This window comes from Myodes glareolus, chromosome 18 (genome assembly GCF_982192425.1).
Source record: "Myodes glareolus chromosome 18, mMyoGla1.1, whole genome shotgun sequence".
Lineage (NCBI taxonomy): Eukaryota > Metazoa > Chordata > Mammalia > Rodentia > Cricetidae > Myodes > Myodes glareolus.
In genome coordinates, this window is record NC_142043.1 from 66,525,888 (window position 1) to 66,546,396 (window position 20,509).

At 45.4% G+C, this 20,509-nt stretch overlaps 1 protein-coding gene across 1 annotated transcript in view; it reads left to right on the plus strand.

The window, feature by feature from the left end:
- The window catches only part of Srpk1 (SRSF protein kinase 1), a 34,378-nt gene extending 16,441 nt beyond the window's left edge, over positions 1-17,937 (plus strand). The window contains exons 7-16 of the mRNA XM_085679868.2: positions 2,654-2,760; positions 3,595-3,760; positions 5,267-5,292; positions 5,686-5,899; positions 6,264-6,680; positions 7,104-7,204; positions 9,756-9,863; positions 11,450-11,519; positions 14,320-14,412; positions 15,710-17,937. Of these exons, the coding sequence (XP_085535994.1) occupies positions 2,654-2,760; positions 3,595-3,760; positions 5,267-5,292; positions 5,686-5,899; positions 6,264-6,680; positions 7,104-7,204; positions 9,756-9,863; positions 11,450-11,519; positions 14,320-14,412; positions 15,710-15,894 (1,487 nt within the window). The 3' untranslated portion in view covers positions 15,895-17,937. The remainder of the gene's footprint in view (positions 1-2,653; positions 2,761-3,594; positions 3,761-5,266; positions 5,293-5,685; positions 5,900-6,263; positions 6,681-7,103; positions 7,205-9,755; positions 9,864-11,449; positions 11,520-14,319; positions 14,413-15,709) is intronic.
- The last annotated feature ends 2,572 nt before the right edge of the window (positions 17,938-20,509 follow it).

Below are 20,509 nucleotides of genomic sequence, written 5' to 3' on the forward strand. Positions count from 1 at the left end.
ATGAAAAATATTCTTATGTATTTCAACAGACCATAGTAGTAAAGAGAGTGTGAACTGTTGGGTGTCTGTTATGTTTAGAACTTAAATGGGGGCTGGAGAAGGGCCAGGGGCTAAGAACTCTATTTACTGTTCTTCAGGAAGATCCAGGTTCAATCCCTAGCACCCACATGGCAGCTCACAAACATCTTTAACTTCAGCTCTAGGGCAGCTGATATCCTCTTCTGGTCTCCTTGGGCTCTGTAGCCATGTGAAACAAACACACATAGATACAGTCTCACATACACACTTAGGGAAAACAACATACATAAAGTAAGATACTTAAAAAAATTTAAATGGAGCGATTACATCCTATAATAAGGGGCTCAACATGTCGTAAGTTTAGATTTGTGGGCAGCTAGCTACATGGGATGTTCAATGAGCCACAGCCAGCTGTGCTCACAATGGGAGTAATTACTGAGATAAAAATCTGAAACTGCTCTCTCAGCACCCAGGAGGGAGGGAGAGTAGTTTTCACTGAGTCCTCGATATCTGTGCCCCACCCCCCAATGTGTATGAGTTTTTAACTTGCTTGTATGGAGACATTATGCGGTGCCTATGGAGACCAGAAGTGGGTGGTGTTGGCTCCCATGGGACTAGGGTTAGAAAGGGTTATTAACCACTGTGGGAGCTAGGAATCAATCCTAGTCCTTGAAAAACAGCCAGTGCTCTTAACTATTGAGCCATCTCTCCAACCCCCTCAGGCCTGTTTTGTTTGTTTGTTTGTATTTCTTCCTTTGAGACAGGGTTTCTCTGTGTACCTCTGGTTGTCCTGGAACTCGCTTTGTAGACCAGACTGGCCTCAAACCCACAGAGATCTGCTTGCCTCTGCCTCCCTGAGTGCTGGGATTAAAGGTGTGAGCCTCCACCGTTCAGCTTCAGGCCTATGTCTTAATCTCAAGCAACATCATAGCAGCATGCACCTCACATATACCTGTCTACCTGAAATTAGCAGGTGGTGTTACTGGTATCGTGCTGCCCACAGAACTCAACCTTGTAACTTTTCAGTTTTATTATTGCATGTGCAAACATGTCAGTATCATGACAAACTGTGGAGGTCAGAAGAGAACTCGGAGGCAGTTCTTTCTGGAACTGAGGATTGAATTTATCACGAAGCTTTAGTGGCAAGTATCTCTACAGCCCTAAAACTGGTGAGCCATTTGGAAAGTCCAAAAGTAAATAATTTTTTTGGGGTGGAGGTGACTGTCCTGAAACTCTCTTTGTAAACCAGGCTGGCCTTGAACTCACAGAGAACTGCCTGCCTCTGCCTTTCGAGTGCTGGAACTAAAGGTTTCCACCACCCCCGGCTCCAAAATAATATTTTTAGTACACAATTCAAACTCTTGAGTTTGAGGCCAGCCTGGTCTACAGAGTGAGTTCCAGAGCATCTTTGTCTCAAAAAAAGAAAGAAAGAAGAAAAAGGAAGAAAGGAAGAAAGAAAGAGCGAGCAATTAAAAAAGGATAGTTTGTAAAACTGTTTCTCGCATTTGGTTATAACAAAATCGAAAGGAAATATTGGAACTTTGGCTTCATCCTGTGACCCTGGCTGGCCTGAGTCTGCTCTTAGAGGCGCACTGAGGTGAACCGCAGTCAGCGGAAGGCGTGTGCCGCTACATACTGCATCTCTGCCTTTTGGCTTTTACTTCTCTTGTCATTTTCCAAGTGCTCCGGTAGTGATGTGCTAACAAATCTGCTGGCCAGTACCGTCACCTACTGTCCTGAAGCGATAACACAGCATCTCATCTCATGAATGACTTAGTCATTCGCTGTGCATAGTTACAACAACCCATTCCATCAGAAAACCCAATATTGACCTGCCTTGGGTCATTCCGTGTGGTCCTCGTGTCTCAGAATAGTCTTCCAGTGTCGTCGACATGTTTTAATTGAGTGACTCACTGTCTGCCCTGTGAGTGGTGTGTGCTCTTTGTTATATGGCATCAGCATGTGGTGTGAACCGTGCTAAGTTTCAGTGAGATGTGCCCTGTTGCGAACAAGCCTGTGTTCCTTATATAACCAATCATCTGTAGCTTACCTACAGGTTTTACAGGTGGTTTTAGTCTTCATCGCTGTGGTTGGAAGCAGGAATCTTGTGTTTGTGTTACTGCTGCTCTGTAAATTCTTTGGCTCTGGATTCTCTAGGAGACTTTTCTTCTGCCCCTCCTCAAACCCTGTGTTTGCATTAATTTTCATTTTCAACTGCTATATTAACTTATAATGTGCCTCTGAGTGGTCTTCTTCCACACTAGTAGAGACACAGAAAAACATGTTGGCATTTCCTTCTTTACAGTTAAGTTCTGTGCGTTGCCGCTGGTGCTAAAGAAGAGTGTGTTCTTGACTTTGAGCCTGTGAGTGTGGGAGTGAAACCCGTCATTCCAGAAGAGGCCTGAGGCCAACCCTGAGCCTGATGTTTTGTCAGTTTCACATCAGACCCTCCTTTGCTTTCGCCCAAGTGTGTTAATGTGCGCACTCCGTCCCAGACGACCCTCCTCGCGGTTGTTCGTTGGTGGTGTTGTGTCATTGTCGACAGCTTTGTGTTTTCAAGGTAGTTCTGTGACTGAAAGGGACTTAAGAATTGAATCCACGTCTCACCTGCCTTTTCTTCCTTAATGAGCCCCAGACATCTGCATGGTGTTTGAAGTTTTGGGACATCATCTACTCAAGTGGATCATCAAGTCCAACTACCAGGGCCTTCCGTTGCCTTGTGTCAAAAAGATTATTCAGCAAGTATGTATGTTGGTCCTTGCTGTGCGGGATTCCTCCGTTCCCCTCTCTGTCTCTCTAGGGGATCTCACTATGTGGATCCTGCTGCCCCGGAATTCTGCCTCCCTGTCTCCTGGGTGCTGGGTTTAAATTGTAAACACCACAACTGGCTTATTGTATCTTTTTATATAAAAATATCAGGTGTTTCCTGTTTCTAACAAAATTTCTTTTTTAGAAACAAGGATTGAGGCTGGGGAAATGACTCCCTTGAAAAGTGTTGGGGCTGGAGAGATGGCTTGGTGGGTGAGAGCACTGGCTGTTTTTCCGGAGGTCTTTGAGTTCAATTCCCAGCACTCACGTGGTGGCTCATAGCCATCTGTAATGAGATCTGGCCCCCTCTTCTGGTCTGTAGATATATATGCAGACAGAACACTTTATACATAATAAATAAATAAATCTTTAAAAAAAAGAAAAGTGTCTGCCACATGCGTGCACACACCCAAATTTGGTCCCTGATTAATGACAGATACAAAAACTGGGCATTGTGCTTCTGCTTAATTTTATTTTTTTTTAATGTATGTGTTTTGCCTACATGTCTGTGTATCATGTATGTCTGGTGTAGGCGGAGGCCAGAAGAGGGCACTGCATTCCCTGAAACTGAGTTTTAGAGATGGTTGTGATCTGCCCTTTGGGTGTTAGGAATCAGACCTGGGTCCTCTGGAGGAGCTGCTGAGCCATTTCTCCATCTCTCTGTTTTAAGTGGGTTGTGATTTCTTCCCACTCCCGCAGGAAAACTTGTTTTTTGTTTGTTTAGTTTTATTTATTTATTTGTCGGGCTTCTATTTTATTCCCATCCAGGTACTACAGGGTCTGGATTACTTACACACCAAGTGCCGGATCATCCACACTGACATCAAACCAGAAAACATCTTGTTGTCAGTGAATGACCAGTACATTCGGAGACTGGCTGCTGAAGCTACAGAATGGCAGCGGTCTGGAGCCCCACCTCCTTCTGGGTCTGCAGGTGTGTGAAGGCGCTTGGCTCGATCAGAACTGCATTGTTTTAAAGTGATTTTATTTGGTAGAGTTTATATTTTTATTGACCTTCTTTACTTTGTAGGGCAGCTTTTTTGTGTGTGAATGTTAGAACAACTTGAAGGAGTCAGTTCTCTTCACCCTGTGGCCTGGGGCTCAGATCCAGGTTGTTAGGGTCAGCAGCCTCTTTACTACCAAACCATCTCTCTGGCCCTAATTTTAAATGTGTGTGACACTGGCTGCTCTTCGGTAGCTCGCGGTGCTCACACGTGCTCAGTTACCCCATGTCCAGGAGAGCTGCCGGTTTGTCTTCATGGATGAGACTGGGATCGAGTCACTTGGTTTCATTTTCCCTTAAATAGGAATTGTGGGTTTTAAATTTCCCATTGAAGCATTGGTAAGTCCCCACAGTGCTGTGCTCAGTAGGAGGTGGTTGCAGTTTTTCCACAGTTTTAGTAGTGTAATTGTGTTTGACGGTGGTTCTTGACGCTCATGTGAAAGAAGGGATGAGATGAAAGCTGATGAGTGGGGTTCAGTGTTCTAGGACGGAAAGAATGGATTTTATGTCGTACCTAAACCACAGCCAGGAAAGGAAGATGGACACCAGCCTAAGCTGGTCTATTGGCTGTAACCTGATGGTGGTTATCTAGCTCTCCGTGTCACCTAGATTAACCTTAGTGACCCAGTAGGTAAAGGGGTGAGATTGAGAACTGACTCCATCAAGTTCTTTGACTCCCACACACGTGCACCGTGGCACAGAGCACCTCACCCCCACCATGTGTGTTAACACAATGGCTATACTTTTATTTTCTTTTCAAATAGAATTGACAAGTACAGAAGGGAGCCTTGACGAGACAGGAATCCTGGGTGCTTGTGCATGGGAAGCAGTTCTGAGCAGCACCACTTGTGGAATTAAATAGGAAGCTGGCTCTGGGTAGATGGGTTCTGGTGGAGAAGCAGTTTACAGTCTTTAAAGGTTGCTCAACTAGGCACGATGGTGGGCACCTTTAGTTTCAGCAAACAGACAATGAGTCTGGACCAGCTTTATGCACATGGAAAGTTTCAGGTCAGCCAGGTCTACATGATGAGGCCCTGTCTTTAAGACACTTCTTTAGTCAGATAATCATGGCACATGCCTTTAATTCTAGCCCTTGGGAGGCAGAGGTAGAGGTAGGCAGATCTCTCTGAGTTCAAGGCCAGCCTGGTCTACAAGAGCTAGTTCCCGGACAGGCTGCAAAAGCTACAGAGAAACCCTGTCTCGAAACCTCCCCGCCAAGAAAAACAAAAAACAAAATAACAAAGAAACTTCTTAGATAAAATTTGGCCTCTTTATATGTATGTTTTCCTTTAAAAAAAAAAATGCAGCTTGCTCAACATCACATAGAGAAAGTAGGCTGCTGGAGGGATGAACCTCCACCTGGCAGTGTCTTTTCCCAGTCTGCATTCTGCCTGTCTGTGCCAGGGCTCTTACCTGCTTTTTCTCTTTTCTTTTCAGTCAGTACTGCTCCGCAGCCTAAGCCAGTAAGTATAAGCATACAGTTCTTCTGTGTTTAACTCCTGGGTGCTGGGCATGGGCATGGTACGGATGGGCATAGTTTACTTAGGAACTAGGGAAAAGGACCATTCCTGCGCTCCATGGTGTTCTCCAGTATCCTCATCGTGCCGTCAGCCAGTTGGTGCTGGTGAGGGCTCTATGAAAAGAGGTGCCCAAGAGGCCCAGCCCCCGACTGCACAGAAGATGGAAACTTGCTAGTGCCGTTTGTTCAGTTTCATAACAGTTCTGCACATTTACATAAATGGAATGCTAGGGAAAAAGTGGAATTTAATTAGGAAATAATTAAAGTTAACAGTTGTCTCCAACCAGGGTAATGGATTAGCCACCTGAAGACTTTATCTGTTTGTGATCTCCGCCAGGCTGACAAAATGTCAAAGAATAAGAAGAAGAAATTGAAGAAGAAGCAGAAGCGCCAGGCAGAATTACTAGAGAAGCGAATGCAGGAAATTGAGGAAATGGAGAAAGAGTCGGGCCCTGGGCAAAAAAGACCTAACAAGCAAGAAGCGTCAGAGAGTCCTGTTGAAAGACCCTTGACAGAGAACCCACCTAATAAAATGACCCAAGAGAAACTTGGTATAAATAGAGCGTTGAACAATGACTTGATGGCATACCTGAGCATCGTTTTATCACTGTTCTGTAATATGTGGTTTCATGTCTGCAACTCATCTCTGGGGGTGTCCTGTAAGAGCTGAGATATGATAATGCCAGACAGATGGTAGGAAAGCGTAACTTGGTGTTCTCTTCGGAGGTAGAGATAGACTTTGTAGCCATTGGGTGAGGATGAGACCTTTGTCCTCTCATCAGTAGGTGTCAGAGGGCTGTTAGTCTTGTGTTTATGCCACTTAGTAAGGGCTCTAGAGGATATTTAATCTTGTGAGAATTGTGTTGTTGTTCACTGACACACACACACATACGTCCTTTTCTGTTTGTTCTTTAGAAGAGTCAAGTTCCATTGGCCAGGATCAGACACTCACGGAACGTGGTGTAGAGGGTGGTACAACAGAAATTAATTGCAATGGAGTAATTGGAATCGTTAATTACCCTGAAAACAGTAATAATGAAACATTGAGGCTTAACGAGGATCTCCGTAATGCTAATGACTGTGATGCCCACACTTTGAAGCAGGAACCTAGTTTCCTAAACTCCCCAAATGGAGACAGCAGTGCATCTCAAGAAACAGACTCTTGCACACCCGTGACCTCTGAGATGTCAGAGACCATGGTGTGCCAGTCCTCCTCTGTAGACCAGTCACTCGGTGAACAGGACATCAGCCAACTTCAAGAGAGCATTCGGGCAGAGATACCTTCTGGGGATGAGCAGGAGCAGGAACATAATGGACCACTGGACAACAAAGGTACCACACAGACACTCCACAGCCCTGCCCTGCACAGTGCACTCTTGAATTTGTACAAACTGCGTTTTCACAGCAGGCATCTAGTTTGGATTTTTCGTGGGGAGAGGGGTGTTTGTTACAGTGGTGGGGGTGGAGTGGAGCAGACTTTGTACTCTGGGCAAAAACTACCCCTGAGCTCCATCTCCAGGAAGCAGTTGTCCAAGTTACTCGTAGTATGTAAATCTGTGGCTAACTTCAGATGGATCTAGAGCATTGCAGTCATAGCTTTGCAGGGGATTTGTGCTCTAGAAACTTAGGAAGGCTTAGAAAGTTTCATTGGAGGCTAGAGGAAGGGCCTCTAAGTAGTAACTTGTAGACCTTTTTTTCCCTTAGGATATCTTGTGTTCATTAAACCCTTTTACTGATAATGGCTGTTGTCTGTAGGAAAATTCACTGCTGGAAATTTTCTTATTAATCCCCTTGAGCCAAAAAATGCAGAAAAACTCAAAGTGAAGATCGCAGATCTTGGGAATGCCTGCTGGGTGGTAAGTCACACCTGTTTCATTGCTGTGTTTAAAATGACTGAGTGAGGACAGTTGATTTAGTTACACTAAGAAAAGACATCTGTTTATGGACTGTATTTTTACTAAGTATTTCAGTTTTTTCTTTATTTTGGAAAAGTTCGATATATTTATGAATGTATGGAATGGAAGATGATATTTGAAACAAATATTTGAGTGTCAAGCCCACCCGAGTCCCCTAAGTCCCCTGTTACTTGGCTTCAGTCCTCTTGTTTGACCTTAATTACTTGGTACCCATGTTCCTTCCCCTCCCCAACCACAGCTCCATTCTCAAAGTGAGCATTTACCTTTTTGTTTGTTTGTTTGTTTTTCGAGACAGGGTTTCTCTGTAGCTTTGGAACTAGCTCTTGTAGACTAGGCTGGCCTTGAACTCACAGAGATTCGCCTGCCTCTGCCTCCTGAGTGCTGGGATTAAAGGCGTGCACCATCACTGCCTGGTTGCTTTCAATGATGTGTTTAAATTCATTTCATATTTTGTTCACCAGTGATTGGTGTGAAATTCAGTGACTGTGTAGTGTGACTGTAGTGCTGGGAGTGCCCTAGTCACTGTACCCGGAGCTCTTACAACAGTGTCTGTCTGTGCAAAGACTTTTGATAAACAATGCTATATGGCTTACCTTCAGAATATATGTAATTATGGACTTTTATTGTTTGCTATATGGTATCTTTTATATCTAGTTAAGCAAGGTTTTTTTATTGGTTCTTGTGGTTGTGTGCTATATAGTATCTTTTATATCTTGTTAAACAAGTTTTTTTGTTTGTTTGTTTGTTTTTTGTGGGTTTGGTTTTTTTGAGACAAGGTTTCTCTGTGTAGTCTTGGCTGTTCTGAAACTTGCTCTGTGGACCAAGTTGGCCTCAGACACACAGAGATCTGCCTGCTTCTGCTTCCCAAATGCTCGGACTAAAGGCAAGTGCCAACACTATATGACTTGTTTAGGACTTTGTTTTGTTTTGTTCTTTTGAGACAAAGTTTCTCTGTATAATCCTGGCTGTGGTGGAAATAGCTCTGAACTCATAAGAGATCCCACTCCCTCACCCTCCCAAGTGTTGGGATTAAAGGCATGTGCCTCCTTCACCCAGCTCTGGGAAACCCTTCTTTAACTCGGGGGTCTCGGCCTGAACCTGGGCCTAGCCATTCTTAAGCTGGCTTACCCTGTCTGCCTGCGTTCCCGAGATCCTCCTGCCTGTCTTTTATGTGCTGGGGGTCACACTCAGGCTCTAAAATAGATATGCTAGGACACATCCTAACAATAGAGACAGATCAACTGGAATAATTTTATGTATCACAACAAAACTAGAAATCAGTAGCCAGAGAAAGCCCAGGGATTGGAGAGATAATTTGGTATGCATGTGGAGGTCAGAGGACAGCCTGAGGGAGTTGGGTCTCCCATTGTGAGTACCAGGGGTAAAACTAGGATTGGCAGGTAGTGAGCAGCAGATATTTCATCCCATTTCTCATCAGCCCTGGCTTTTCATTTCTGAATCTGTGTTCTTTCAGTAAGTGTCCCTGCAGGCCCAGCTCCTCGTCTCCTGCCTTGTAAGTGTCCGTTAGCTGGTTTATCTTCAGGCGGGGATACTGGAGTTCTTGTGTTCTGTGCTCCCTTAGTGCGGCGCCTCAGAGCCCGGGCCGTGCTGCGGGATTCACTTTCCTGTACAGGACTCACCTTTAGTCTTTTATTACTACGCTTTTTTTTCTTTCGCTTTTATTGTATTGTATGGAAGCCTGCATGTGTTTACCTGTGTGGGAGTCAGAACAATTTGCGGGAGACACCTTCCTCTCTCCTTCCTTCTCTTCCCCGCTCCCTGGTGGACCTGAGAGGTCCATCTTAGAGCTTCATGCTTGCTGGCAGGCTACCCTACCTACCGAGCCTTCTGGCTGACCCCTTTTCTGTGTACTTTTATTGTTTGTTTGCTTGCTTGGTTTGCATTTCTTTGTTTTGCTTTTTGAAACAGTCTCATTGTAGTCCTGGCTGACCTGGAATGCACCATGTAGACCAGGCTAGCTTTAAACTCACAAAGATCTGCCAGCCTTTGCCTCCCAAGAGCTAGGATTAAAGGTGTGCACCACCACACTGCTTCTAATTTTTGATTTCTTGATAAGCTATTGTTATTTCTAAATCTGTGTGTCTAAACTAAACTAAGGGTCATCATTTGCTGGGTTAATGTGGTGGCACGTGCTTTTAATCTCAGAGTCAGAGGGAGGCAGATCTCTGAGTTCGCGGCCAGGTCAAATTACATAGTGAGCTCCAGGACAGCCAGGGCTACACAGAGAAACCCTGTCTCAAAAAAATCAAAAATCGTGAGAAAAGTTAAGGCTCATTAGTTTTTAAAGTTATTTGGAGTAGTAGTGAGGCGGAACTGTTTCAGGGCTAGCAGCGTGAAAATGATACTTGTGGAATAAGCTGAGTGGAGGTTTTTCTGAGAACTTGCTTCAGTCTCCATTATTAAGCAGTCCTGAGTTGTTCCTTTGTCAGATGTATGGCTGTTAAAGTTCTGCACTCTTTGAATTACTCAGCACAAGCATTTCACTGAAGATATCCAGACAAGGCAGTATCGGTCTTTGGAAGTTCTGATCGGATCTGGCTACAACACGCCTGCTGATATCTGGAGCACTGCCTGCATGGTAAGCCCTGCTTCCCTCCCCGTGTGCTGTTGGCAGTACAGTAGGAACCGCAGAGGAACACACTGTGTGTCCCCGTGTGTCTGGACCGAGCATTGTTCTCGACCTCAGTTCTTTTGTACTGGTAGATGGCTAGCGTTCTTGAGCCCTTAGCTGTTCGCAGACTAGGGACACCCTCGAAGGCCTCAGACATCTGTGTCACTTAGTCATCTACAGGTGTGAATCACTGCTTTCACTGGGTGTGCTGTTTGCTGACTGTACTCTCCTGTACCCAGTCATTTGGAACTTGAGCCAGAGCTCTCCGTGCTCAGAAAGACCCTGACTACCCACAAGTGCCTTTACTTTACAAGGCCTGGCCAGCTTCTGACTTACTGGCTTCAAGATGAATTTGGAGGTCACCACAACCCCTAAGTCAGGAGTACTAACTTAGCATTTTGTTACTAAGGTACAGATCAAGTCCAGACTTAGAAAAGAGTCTGGGAGGCCACTCTCCTGTTGGACTGTCACCACCAGGGAAGGTCCCCTGACGTCAGGTGCGCACAGCTTAATTGTGATTTCATTTTGTCATACGGGATCAAAGTGTGGCAGATCAGTTCTCAGCAGTAAATAAAGAGAATGGAGACTTACAGAGGAGAGGATTTGCTGTGTCTTATGAGGCAGAAGGATTGGCGAGAATCCAGGACCATTCTGGGCTACATAGTCAAGATTGTCTTAAAAAAATATACACAAACACATTTTGTTAATTTAGTCATGACATTAGGAAAATCTCTGTTCAGTGTAATCTGGAGTGTAGGTTCCATTTCTAGACAATTTCAGATTCTAACACAGGAGGGAGCTGCTATTCTCCTGATTTGTACATGGACTTCCTAACACTTACTTATACCCTTTGCTGGCCAGAGGGAAACTTGGACTGGAGGACAGTGTCATATTAAAGGGTTCATATCTCTGGGGTGTAGAATGTCGTGGTGAAATCTGAGGCATTGGAGTATCTGTCATTTCAGATGGTTTCTTGGTGACTAGAATATTGAGAACTTTAGACCCACAGGCTAAAGGCTCAGTTGGTGAAGGCACGTGTATTCATGCTGACCGCCTGAGTTCAAACTCAGAGACATGCATGCTAGGAAAGAGCACCAACTCCTGAGGATATGCCCCCCCCCCACACACACCAAATTAATGAGTAAAATGCAATTTAAACATTGGTGTGGTTTTTTTTGTTTTTGTTTTTCCTCTCTTAAGACATAGTTTCTCTGTGTAGCCCTAGCTGTCCTTGAACTCACTTTGTAGACAGGCTGGCCTCAAACTCAGAGAGATTCACCTGCCTTTGCCTCACGAATGCTCCAAGTGCACCACCACTGCCCTGCCTGCTTAAACATTGTGTTAAGGAGCATTCAGAACCTCTTCTATCTGTTCAAATGCAAACTATTGATAGCTACCATTATTCTGGTGTTGTGTTCTGTATTTTCCTTTTTCCGTATTTTAATTATTTTAGACGTTTTTTTAAATGGTCATCTAGTTTTGAAAACACAGCAAAAGGCTTTGCAAAGGCATTCTGTTTCTTTGATACTACCGTGTGCTGTCTCTTTTCTTAGGCCTTTGAACTAGCCACAGGTGACTATTTGTTTGAGCCTCATTCAGGGGAGGATTACACACGAGATGAAGGTGAGTCCCCTTTCCCCGCCGTTTGTGTGTGGATTACTCTTTCTACTGGTCACTAGTGTCATTTGCTGGCACAGAGGTCTTTGTTACTGTGGGAGGAGTGTGCCAGACACTGAAACAGGAGAAATGAGCTTGCAGGGTAGTACTGTCATCCCAGCACTGAGGAAACATAAGACAAGAATGATAACAGAGATTGACAGCTCAGTAGCCGAAGTGGTATGCAAGAGCCCGGAGCCCAGTCTCCAGCACTGCTTAAACTGAGGAAGATGGCGCATGCTGTAAGCCTAGCACTGGAGAGGTGGCAGAAGGCTTGAAACTTGAAGGTCATCCTCATCTACAGCAAGTCTGAGTATGAGATCACCTTGTTTGGTTTTGTTTTGTTTTGTGTTTTTTTTTTTCAAGACTGTTTTTCTGTGCAACCCTTACTGTCTTGGAACCAGCTCTATAGACCAAGCTATCCTTGAATTCATAGAGATCCTCCTGCCTCTGCCACCTGGGTGCTGGAATTAAAGGCATGCGCCTCCACGCCCAGCTAAAAATCATCCTTTTTATAGAAAGAAATACTAAAGAGCTCTGGCATCCACAATTGGTTGGCTTACAACTTACTTGCCAATTTTGGGTGGGTAGGTTGGTTTTAACATCTGCTTGTCTTCCTTTGAAGATCAATGACTTTAGCTGGGCGTACACACCTTTAGTCCTAGCACTCAGGAGACAGGAGCAGGCAGTTCTCTGAGTTCAAGACCAGCCTGCTCTACAGAGCTAGTATCCTGACAGCCAAGAATACACAGAAAAATCCTGTCTTTAAAAAAAGCCAAAAAAAAAAAAAATCAGAATAAAACCGAAAAAACAGTGACTTTTCCCACAGTTCAAATCTGACTCACCCAGCCTCCATGTTGATTTGAAAGTCAGTAAATTTAATCTAATCTGAAGCACTGTGGCACTTAGAGGCAGACACGCTCCTCCATATATAATATTTAGCATTTCCCTTTTCTAGAAATTAAAGTTTTATTTATTTCCTTTTAAGTTGTATAGAATTTCATTTTAAATTAAAATATAATGAATTTAAATTTTGTGGCCCTGTAGGAAAAGCCCGTACTATCAGTTGCTTTGTCCTGAGGGCATGGGAAAGACAGCTAGGTGGATCTGATTTTGCCAGCCACTATCCAGATTCCTAGGTGATTGAGAAAGATGATGACGGAAATGCCTGGCCTCTTGGTTTCTGCTGGGTTTGTTTCTGCAGTGAGTTTGCAGGGTAAGGCACTGGCAGCATAGCACCTGAGTGAAGAATGTGCCTTCTACTGCCATATTTTGCTTGTGACTTTTGTGTTCTGTGGGACTGGGAATGCCCTGTGGCGTGGCTCCCTTTGAATATTAATAGGCAGCGCAGCTTGCTGAGATTCGTAAGGGCTCTGTGAGAAATGGCCAGCAATGTGCTAGCAGTTGAATGGTTATGAGTCTGTCCAGTGCAGGGAAGGTGTGTTTCCTGGGTACCAGTCACACCACACAGTGTCCACCCTAACTTTCCTGCCATTTGTTTGCTTGCTTTTGTTCTCTTAGAACAGCAGTTCTCAACCTGTGGGTTTCAACCCCTTCGGGGGTCAAATGACCCTTTCAACTGGGGTCACAGCAGATACCTTTGCATATCAGATATTGACCTTATGATGGTTCATAACAGTAGCAAGATTAGTCACGAAATAACAATGGAAATAATATGCTCAGGGTGGTGGGGGAGGTGTGGTGGTGCCAGCGCTCAGGAAGCAGACAGGTAGATCTCTCGTGATCTCAAGGCCAGCTTGATTACAGAGTGAGTTACAGAATTGCCAGGGCTACACAGAGAAACTGTCTCAAAAAACAAACAGAAATAGGTAAAAGTAAATAAATGAAGATAACGGTGATTATAATAATTTTATTGTGGAGGTCACCACAACATGAGGAACTGTATTAAAGGGTCACTGCGTTAGGGAGGTTGAGAACCATTGTCTTACAAGTTAAGGGCTGTAGGTTTATGGAGCTTTTAGATGCCCTGTTACATCTCTTCTGTATAGAGCGTGTGCTACAGAAGACACATGCATGGAGTAGGGCCTTGCACTACCAAACTGAAGACTAAACCGTGAAAGGTCCCGAGCCAGGACCACCCCCAGTCAGAACTCAGTCAGGTCAGCCCTCGGCCTCTACTCGTGTGTTGTAGTTGGGCACATGTGTGTCGTTATTTAGCTATTGTGTCTGGGGATGCTGGCGTGCTCTTTCCTCTGCTTGAAGAACCCACTCGACTCAGGTTTGTGACCTAAAGTAAAGCTGTATATCAGTCTCCAGTCGAGGCTTGCAGTGAGGCCAGCAGGGCCCAAGGTCATTTGGTCCTCTGAGTCTCCCCTGCACACCTGGGTTTTATCCGCTGTCACTTTAACCCGCTCACCCTTGGGAAAGCTCTCCATGGAAAGCCTTGTTCACCGCTTCACCTTGATCCTGTTGGTCTTGGTCTATCTCGGCCCACCTGGCGCGGGCTGGAGCTGATAGGCCGGATTCCAAGGCCCTTTGGCCACAGTTGGAAATAGTCTCAGGACTTCTCAGTCTCAGGGCAACAAGCTCAGGGAAACAACTTGAAGGCACAGAGCCTCTCTCACTGCCTGGAGCAGTGAGGTGTTTGTCATTGGAATGGACCCTGCATTAGATAGAGTCCATTTCTTCTTTGGGACAGGAAGCGAGTGTGCAGTGCCCTAACCCTAACAGTGATGTGTGTGCTGTGTCCAGAGCCACGTTTGTCATTCCTGCTCTGTTCTTTGCCCTGACATGCTTGCCCATACAGATCACATCGCCTTGATCATAGAACTTCTGGGGAAGGTGCCTCGCAAGCTCATTGTGGCAGGAAAATATTCCAAGGAATTTTTCACCAAAAAAGGTAAAACAAAGTGTTCCCAGTCAGTAAGGGGTAAGTGTCTAAAATGAGACACTTGTTCTGCAGAAAGGTGAGTGTGTGCCTTGGATATACCCAGTGTGGCTTAGCAAGCACTGGACGGTGTGGGCAGGAGCTCAGCACAGTCACACTGTTGGGTTTGGGTGGTGTCTTCCTATGTATTCCAGGTAGGGTTCATAGCGCATCCTCCAACCCTACTAAAAACAACACAGTAGGGGGCTGGAGAGATGGCCCGGTGCTTGAGAGCAGTCTTGTAGTAGTTTGAAGACTCCTATGGGCAAGGACACTGTCCTCCTCTCACCTTTGCAGCCCTGGGAGCATCTGAGTACATTCTCCATAGAGACAAACAACACTTGAGTTTTATGATTGTGCTGTTAGGAGTTTGGGCTTGGTGTGCGCATCTCTAATCCCAGGCCTCAGGAGACTGAGGCAGTAGTTGTTCCACTCCAGCCTAGGCCTCAGAGTAAGGACCCATTCCCAATAAAAACAAAACAAAAACTAAGGGGGATAGGATACTAGTTAGTTAGGTGGCCTGAAGATGGCTTCACTTCTAGACAGTAGTTCTCTAGCCTAGGGCGGTGCTCGCCTCAGATGCAGGCAGTCTTCCTGCCAGCTTCCTCAGTCTGGGATTACAGGCGTGAGCCTTGAGTTTGTTTCTTTATACATCAAAGATGGAACTGAAATGGAAAAATGAACTTGGAAGGATCTGGAGATCTGGTCTGTTGTCTCTCTGGGACCACATGCCCTTTTCCCCAGCAGCTAACAAGTGCTGAGGGACCTGAGCACCAATCTCATTGCGGGAGAAGGGTTTTAGTAGCATTTACCTGAGGAAGCTGTTGAGTGACCACCTCTAAAGTTCCTTACTCAGGGCAGGGGCTGAGCCCTGTAGTTCTCAGCTGCCTGAGAGGCTGAAGCCCACAGTCTCAAGGTTAGTCAGGGCAACATAGCAAGACAGGTACCTCCAAAAACATGAGAAGAGTGGATACAGCTCGGCGGCTTCCAAGGATTGGGTGGGATCCGAGCACCATTTGTTGAAGGAAAGATGTCAGTTCCAAGGAGCTGATCACCTGAGCCTTCAGAGGGGTGCTCCTGGGAACAGTCTCCAGATTTGTTGACATTTTGTCTGTTTGTCGTGCTATTAGCTTTGTTTGGAAATTATTGCCTCCTTTAGAAGCAGCATTTGCTAGACTGTTGTGCTGTAGAAAGACTAAGCCAGTTGTTTATACCATGATACTTGAGCATACCATGAGATTAGACTGAGCCTTGTACCGTCTTCCCACAGGTGACCTGAAACACATCACCAAACTGAAGCCCTGGGGCCTTCTGGAGGTTTTGGTGGAGAAGTATGAGTGGCCCCAGGAGGAGGCCGCTGGCTTCACAGATTTCCTGCTACCCATGTTGGAGCTTATTCCTGAGAAGAGAGCCACTGCTGCTGAGTGCCTCCGGCACCCTTGGCTGAATTCCTAAGCCCCTCTTGCACTGCAGCAGAGCTCCTCAGGCTGACCCTTCGGCCCTCCCCTCTGAGACGCTCCCTCTTCCCTTTTCAGGGTGAAGCTCTTTCTTCAAGGGTTTCTTAAAAACAAATTTTTTTTTAATCCAACATGTTCATTTGGGTTTGCTTCCTCGACCCTGTGGAAATCCCACAGCCACTGGGCATCCTAGGTGAATTTGGCCTTAGTTGGGCTCTGCCAAAGACTAAAAGTATGAACAGCCTCACCCTCTGCCCTGCCCTTCTAATTAGGTTGTCAGCCCTTTCCAGCAGAGCTGTGAAGATCTGTGAGTCCATCCTTTTTCGCTGACTCTGAGAGTCAACTTTCTGATGCATATCCTGCTGCCAGCACCAGGTTGAGGAGGGGAGGGTGTGAGTTCTGTGAGCAGCAGAGACATTAAACGTGCTGTATCCAGGCTGCGTCATCTTCCTGGATTCTTTCTGCGTTTTCTATGTTCACATTTTTTTCCCTGCGACTTTTATGCTACGTTTTTCGATGTGCAACAAATTTGGGTACCAGTTTATCACTGTTGAAAGCACTGTCAGATTTCTCTCATCCTGTCATAACTACGTTCCTGGAATTTCCTTCTGATTTTTAATGGCAGACAAAACAGAGCCAGTGAAAGTTCCCCAAAAGCCTCAGGTCTTATGCACATAAGTCCTTTCTGTGTGTCTTCTACTGCCCCAAGGCAGCCTCTGGCCTGCACTTCTGCTTTGAATGCCGGCTGGCTTTACTATTTTGTAGCTAGAACATGGGAGGTGATCCAGACTGGAGATGTGGGCTTCAGAGCTGTCCTGTCTGGGAAGTGTCTCACATTCCAAGTCCTTCCCAGGCAGCTCCTGGCCTCCAGAATCCTAGCCTTGATGCATTTTCTCCATGTGGCTTTACTGTTCTCATTTCTCAGAGACACAGTGTCTTTAATGAAACCCTGGGAGAAGAACCGAGGGAAGACAGTGGCTCTTTTCTTTTTCCCATGTTGGTTTTGACATTAGCCATCCTATGCTGCTATTTCCTTGTATAATGTCAGTTTCTAACTACAATTTTTGAGATGATTGAAATGTACTTGAGGCTTTTACTTAATGGAAAAAGGCTTTGTGAATTCTTTTTAGGTTCCGCCTCATAAACTTGATTACCTAAACATGATGTGTTCCTCGGGTGAAGTGAGCATCAGAAGAGGGGCAGGATTGGGGTCACGGAAAGGCTGCTTGCTAGTTTAGCAAGGACCAAGTGGGTCTTGGTGACAGCACTCTAGGAAACAGCTCAGTTTCTAACATGCAGAAAGCCACGGGAGTGCAAGCAAAGTCTCTCCTAGCAAGCTGAGTGAATCCGGCCAGAGACTGGAGAGTCGCCTTGTGATTGGCTTTACACTTACAGGCTCTTGTAACTCACCAACTTCACCTGAGGAACTGGCCAGCCATTCATTGGCTCGTGGTTGGTTACTCCTGGAACCAGACGTGTTCTGTAGAAAGAGTTTTAAGTCAGGCTATCTATGCACCTATCAAGAATAAAGGGAGCAGATGACGTCACATAACGGCAGGGAAACCCTACGTCCGTTCTAATCCACTCTGGGTTGTCAACTGTATTGACATCTAAAGCAATAGCAGACCTACCTGAAACTGCTTCTTGGCAAACCCCAGTTGCAGGATTACAGGACTCCTAGTGATATTAAGGTGACATAACCAAGAAACACAAGCCAACAGCAGGCCTGTTTTAATCATTGATACCACAGGAAATTTTAATGGGAGAACCTGGAACTTCATTTTGGAAATGAGTCCCACAAAATAAGGGCTTTCCTTCTATCATTTAAGGAGCCAGAGGACCTGGGAGAGCTGGAGGAGGCATGGCAGCAGCAGGAGCATGCCTATTCCACAGCCTCCCTGAGCTTGGCGCGGCCAGGTCTCACAGGAGGACTGCTGTTGGCTCTTGGTTAAGAATAAAGCCCTGATATGTTTTATATTCTTTCTACTGAGTCCATTGTTTGTCCTCACAAATGCAGATCAATAAAGAGTATTTAATAACCTGCTTGTCTACCAAAGTTTTGTTTCTTTGTTGCCCAAGCAGTTAATGAAGTATTGCATATTTGAGGGGAAATTTGCAAGTTTAAGGGGGTGGGAACAGAATCCCTGGAGCTTGCTGGCCGGCCTGTTTAGCCGAGTCTGTGGAATTCCAGGTTCAGTGAGACCCTGTCCACCAAAAAATGAGCAACAGAGGAAGACATGTAATGCCAGTCTGGCAGCTTCACACGTGTATATGTGTGGAGCTTCACACGTGTATATGTGTGGAGCTTCACACGTGTATATGTGTGGGTGCACTGTTCTTCCCCACAGTAGCCTTTTCCCATCCTTGTGTGAAGGATTTTTGCTGCTGCTGTATAGCTTATCAAATGGCTAACGTACACATTTCTGGTTGAGCCACTGGCAGGATGGAGCCATTTTTGTAGGGTCCAGTGTAGCTTCCAAATTCACTCCCTGTGGTAAGTTCCTAGAGACAATGCCCCTGGCCAGAAGAAGCACTCTCTAAGGCCTCTGGTAGCTTAACCAGAGAAGGGCTGGGCTGTCTATTGGGCCCTTTGTAGAGTCCATTTGCTGTGGTGAGTCGTTCCCCCACTCCCCACCCCCTCTAGGGCCCTGGCTCATGCTAGGCCAGTACTTGTTCTAAGCCATGCTGTGCTGGGTTGCAAGCCTATGCCTGGTTTCTCCCAGAAAAGGGTGTGTCCTGCTCTGATGTTTTTGTCCCAGTCCCACAGCTGTCCAATCCCAAAGAAACAGGTTTATGTTAATTATAAATTGTTTGGCCTATTAGCTCAGGTTTATTATTAACTAACTCAATATTTTAATGTATAGTTCTTGTCTATGTTTAGCCGTGTGGCTTGGTACCTCTTCTCAGTTAAGATATTCTCATCTTGCTTCCTCTGTGTTTGGCTGGTTGTCCCACCTATTTACCTTCTGCCTGGCTACTGGTCAATCAACTTTTTATTGAACCAATATGAGAGGCAAATCTTTACAGTGTACAAGAAGCATTATCCCACAGCATATATGTTTATTATCTCCTTAAACTTGTGTTTCTTTGGGGGATGGGGGAATTTGGGGCAGGATCTCAACATCTGTCTTGGCCTGTCCTGGACGACCTCACTGTTAGACCAGGACTGTTAGACCTGAAAACCCAAGTACTAGGACGCCACCACTCCTGGCTTCTTTTTTAAAATTTTTACTTGCAGGTATGTGCGCGCATGCACGCGCATGCATATGGAGTAGGAGGACAACTTTTGGGAGTTGGTTCTCCCTGTACATGACATCAGGATTAAACCCTCTCCTCGGGCTTTCAAGGCAACACATTCACCCTGAGCCATCTACCCTGGAGTGCTTTCTTTTTTAATGGCTTGGTTAGGACTTGTCTTATATTAAAGACAATGAAATTCTGTTGTGTTTATTCCGTGTAGTTGACCAGATTTTAATTTGTCTTTCTCCTTATGGCATCTTTAGTGTCATAAAAAGTCATTTTTCAGGTACCCATGAATTACATAGTGTTTTGGATTATTTTGTTGTGTTGTAAGCAGCCATGGCGAGGAATACATATCCCAGTACTCAGGGAGCTGAGACAGGAGGATTACTACAAATTTAATGCTAATCTTGGCTGCACAGTGAGGCCGCTAAGTTTTGACCCTGTGAGGTGCAGCAGACCAGTAAATTACTAGACTGGTCCACCATGGCTCTCCCTCTAAGCCTCTGGTAAGTATAGAGACTGGGTGTCCAAGGTTAGTGGGCAAGCATTTTGCTGTTTCAGAACAGATGTCCACAGAGACACTCCTTGGCTGATGGTGCTCAACCCAGCCTATCAGATTTATCTGTTTTGAAATTTTGTTTTATGTTTAGAATTTTTTGTTTGTGTTGGGAGCAGGGGGATTGGTTTGATTTTTCAAAAAGGGGCTTCTCTGTGTAGCCCTGATTTTCCTGGAATTTACTATGTAGACCAGACTGGCCTTGAACTCAGGTCCACCTGCCTCTACCTCCTAAGTGTTGTGAATAAAGGCGTGCACCGCCAACCCCATCCCCAACTTTGTGTTGTGTTTTTAACTTCTGAGCCCTTACAAGTCTTCAGCTTGATGAGGAGAATGCTGAAGTTAGTGCCTGGACTTGCATGAGCCCCAAAATAAGACCTGTGACACCAGAGGAGAAGCTTGGTGACCACACTCTGCAGAGCAGTGATGGAAGCCAGGGGCCTGGTGGAGAGGCATGTTCTGTAGCCGCTGAGATTTCCAAAGATGGAGATGTTCATATATACAGTTTCCTACAGAAACCTGGAAATAGTTAAACTGATAAGTTTTGTTTTCTTGTTTTAGGGTTTTTTGTTGTTTATTGAATCAGGGTCTTGCTGGCTATCCTGAAACTCGGTTATGTAGACCAGGCTATTTCTGCCTCCCAAGTGATATGATTAAAGGTGTGTGCCCACTTTGTGACAAGTTCTGAAATTCTAGGTAAGGAAGTGTTTGCTTCAGTATCAGTTCTGTGTGGACAGATATGACGGCTCCATAAGGGACAGAGGGCTTCTAAGACTACACAGAGTCCATCGGATTTCTCGTCCTCAGTTTCCCC